Source organism: Loa loa (assembly GCF_000183805.2).
Source record: "Loa loa unplaced genomic scaffold supercont3.45, whole genome shotgun sequence".
Classification (NCBI taxonomy): Eukaryota; Metazoa; Nematoda; class Chromadorea; order Rhabditida; family Onchocercidae; genus Loa; species Loa loa.
Window position 1 is genome coordinate 31,843 of NW_018108225.1, and position 3,017 is coordinate 34,859.

The following is a 3,017-nucleotide window of genomic DNA, read 5'->3' on the forward strand; positions in this document are numbered from 1 at the left end:
TATATATATATATAATATATATATAATATATATATATATATATATATATATATATATATATATATATATATATTCATATCGAATTATTCATATCGAATATATGTATTTAGAATATGAATATATATATATATATATATTCAAACAAATCTAAAAAGAAAACAGCATGTGGATGCATCAGTGATATGGCTGATTGAAACGACCGGTACATCTGCCATTCCCTGAAAAATGACAAATCCAAGCATCCACTCATTAATATGAATTCATTCATCTTTGTAGTTCAAGTGTAAGTACATAAAGTAAGCTACCTAGATCAGAATTATTAGAAACTTGTGACATGGACGAAAACTGTAGGTCAACTAGAAATTCGAACAAAATAGAGTAGACTATCTCTTCCATTAATACTTCTAGACATACTCCACCAAGTTTTTCAAAAGTGGAAATATTTTCATTAAACTATTATTTCATGTCTCGAACTCGAACCAAGCATCATTTACACTTAATGCAACTACTACTTATCACAACTATTACTTCTACTTACCCAATTTTCCTTTTTCAAACTTCGGTCATTGTTTTTGTCCTCTTTGTACCTATTGCTATTGTTAGCCAATAGAATTTAACGTTCAAGTTTCTATTAAATAATTTTCTTCTTGTCGTCTCATTTACCTAAGTATCTCTATTTTTACATATTGATGTTGCCAACTTTCTTAATGCAACTATTTATCGTGATATAAAAAGATACAAATAATTCCATGTTCAGAAAATTATTTTCAACATTCAGTTTTTGGGATAAAGAATGGAAAAAATGCTTTACTCAGATTCTTCTTTACTCAGATCTTTGAGGAAAAAATGGAAATAAAAAAAGAAGGAAAACGAACCTTCTCAGCTTGTCGAACCAATGTCCTCGGTAGGGTCCGAGGAGATGAATATCGGTTAACATCATTACCCTTGTCTCCTCTTTCCCCTGCCGTCCGCGCGACGGCGACATAGGCCACGAACAGGTTACATAAATCATTATGTAATATGTCAAATACTCGTTGTAAAGGACAATAAGGAAGATCATCAACGGAATGTACAACAGCGCCCCATTGGATCCATACATCCCTAATCTTCACACACTCCACACCCCGTTTTGTGACTCTATAGACAATGTTTTACGCAGTCCATCCATTAAATGTGATTAGCAGTTGTGAAATTGAACATTTCGTCAGCAAACCACCTCAACTTGTTGAACTATTGTCCTTGATGGATCTGAAAAGGTGGATGTCGGTCAACATCATTATCTTCGTTTCCTCTTTCTGTTGCTGTCCACGCGATGCGAGCTCAGGTCACGAATACGTCATACTGATCACTACTTAATACGCTAAATACGGTTGTAAAAGACGATAAGAAAGGAACTTGACGGAAAGAGTAAGTTACATATTCCATGTTTTCCATCCTCTGCTATAATAATAACGTAATCCCATCCTATATATCTATTTGATAAGTAAACTCGTTACAGTAAAAATTTCGTTATAGAAAACATTGGTAGGCAATAGTGCAGTTTGTTTGCTAGGTAAACAATCAAACAAACACTCAGTTTCTTAATCTAAAAAAGCATACATTCGTTGGATGCGGAAAAGACATCGGTGGTTGATATCGGAATGCTATCAAAAAATGAATAAAAGAATTTCGTCATATATTTACGTCATAATTTAGTTCTCGCATTGATCTTTTGCAAAAAAAAAAAATCCATGAGAGGCTTAGATTTTACTACTTTTGATCCCAGTTAATTTCAAATTTCCATTATAAGGAATAAAATGAATGCGAGACAAAATTTTTCAACTGGTATTTTAACTGTTAAAACAGAACAAAAAGGCAAGCAAAAGAAAATTATTTCATAGTTTCTCTCTCATCTGAAATATTTTTTTTTTTTTTGCAAGAAGGAAAGAGAAAAATTCTTACAGAAATAGTGTGTGAGAAATTGGGGAACGTTTCTCTTTTCTTGGCCTTCTTTGAATTTATGTAAAAGATGAAGAGAATCTTTTTCCCAGTTACTACGTGACATCATCCTGTAACTATTATTTAGCTTCCTCGACATTTTCTCAAGTTTCATTTTGCGCCTCTTCCAAATTTTTATTGTTGTTTAACAGATATATTTTAAGTCAAAATAAAGGACTAATTGAAATGTGGAAAATGTTACGAACAAGTGCCTCTAATTGCTATTTCACAGTTGATATTTCACCGTAACAAACCGAAAATCACTCACTATTGTCTGTCTTACTTAGCTTCAGATTTCAGTGCATTTGTATCTCAGCAGCAGCTCAATGTTTAAAGCACGGACAAGGAGGCGTAGTAAGTTCATTACTACCAGTTGACATTCCATCATATCATCTCTTTACAGGTGAAGCCTGATTATAGAGAATATAACAATAAGTGAGATCTTCTATTCATGCTCGCAGATCTTCCAATCTTCTCTCTGTCATATATCGATTTCATCAAATGTTTACGGGCAAATAAAAGAGCAAAGGAAAACTAATAATTCATATTCATGTAACTAATTCCAACATATATATATATATATATATATACTTTAATCAATTCATATGATAACTAGTACAACTAAAATTCACTTGCAAATAAATACTTTGATCCACTGTGATAAGTATTAGTATCCGTTCCAGAAGTAATTAGGAATCTGATGCATCTTTTGCTAAATTGCTGAATAGCATACTATTGACAGTGGAGATGTTAACGTTTCTTTATAGATCCTTTTTTTTGATACATTTCGAAGAAAAGATAAGCCATTTTTTGGATATCTAAAAATTTTACTACAACATTTTGGTATATTTTTGGAGATTTTCAATCGAAAATTAAAAATAAAGGGAGAAGATCAGAAGTGAAGATATCTTCAAATAACCTTTAAAATATGTGTGTGTTTCATATCGTAGATACTAAAAGTATTTCAATGTTAACTTTATGTCTAAATATATATATATATATATATATATATATATATATATATATATATATATATATAT

At 31.1% G+C, this 3,017-nt stretch overlaps 1 protein-coding gene across 1 annotated transcript; it reads right to left on the reverse strand.

The window, feature by feature from the left end:
• Positions 1-137: 137 nt before the first annotated feature.
• On the reverse strand, positions 138-1,434 carry LOAG_14104 (hypothetical protein; the record flags this gene model as incomplete). The annotated part of the gene is made up of 3 exons (XM_003149607.1): positions 138-218; positions 876-1,137; positions 1,343-1,434. The coding sequence occupies 3 exons, from the start codon at positions 1,432-1,434 to the stop codon at positions 138-140; spliced, it is 435 nt and encodes a 144-aa protein (XP_003149655.1).
• Between the last annotated feature and the right edge of the window lie 1,583 nt (positions 1,435-3,017).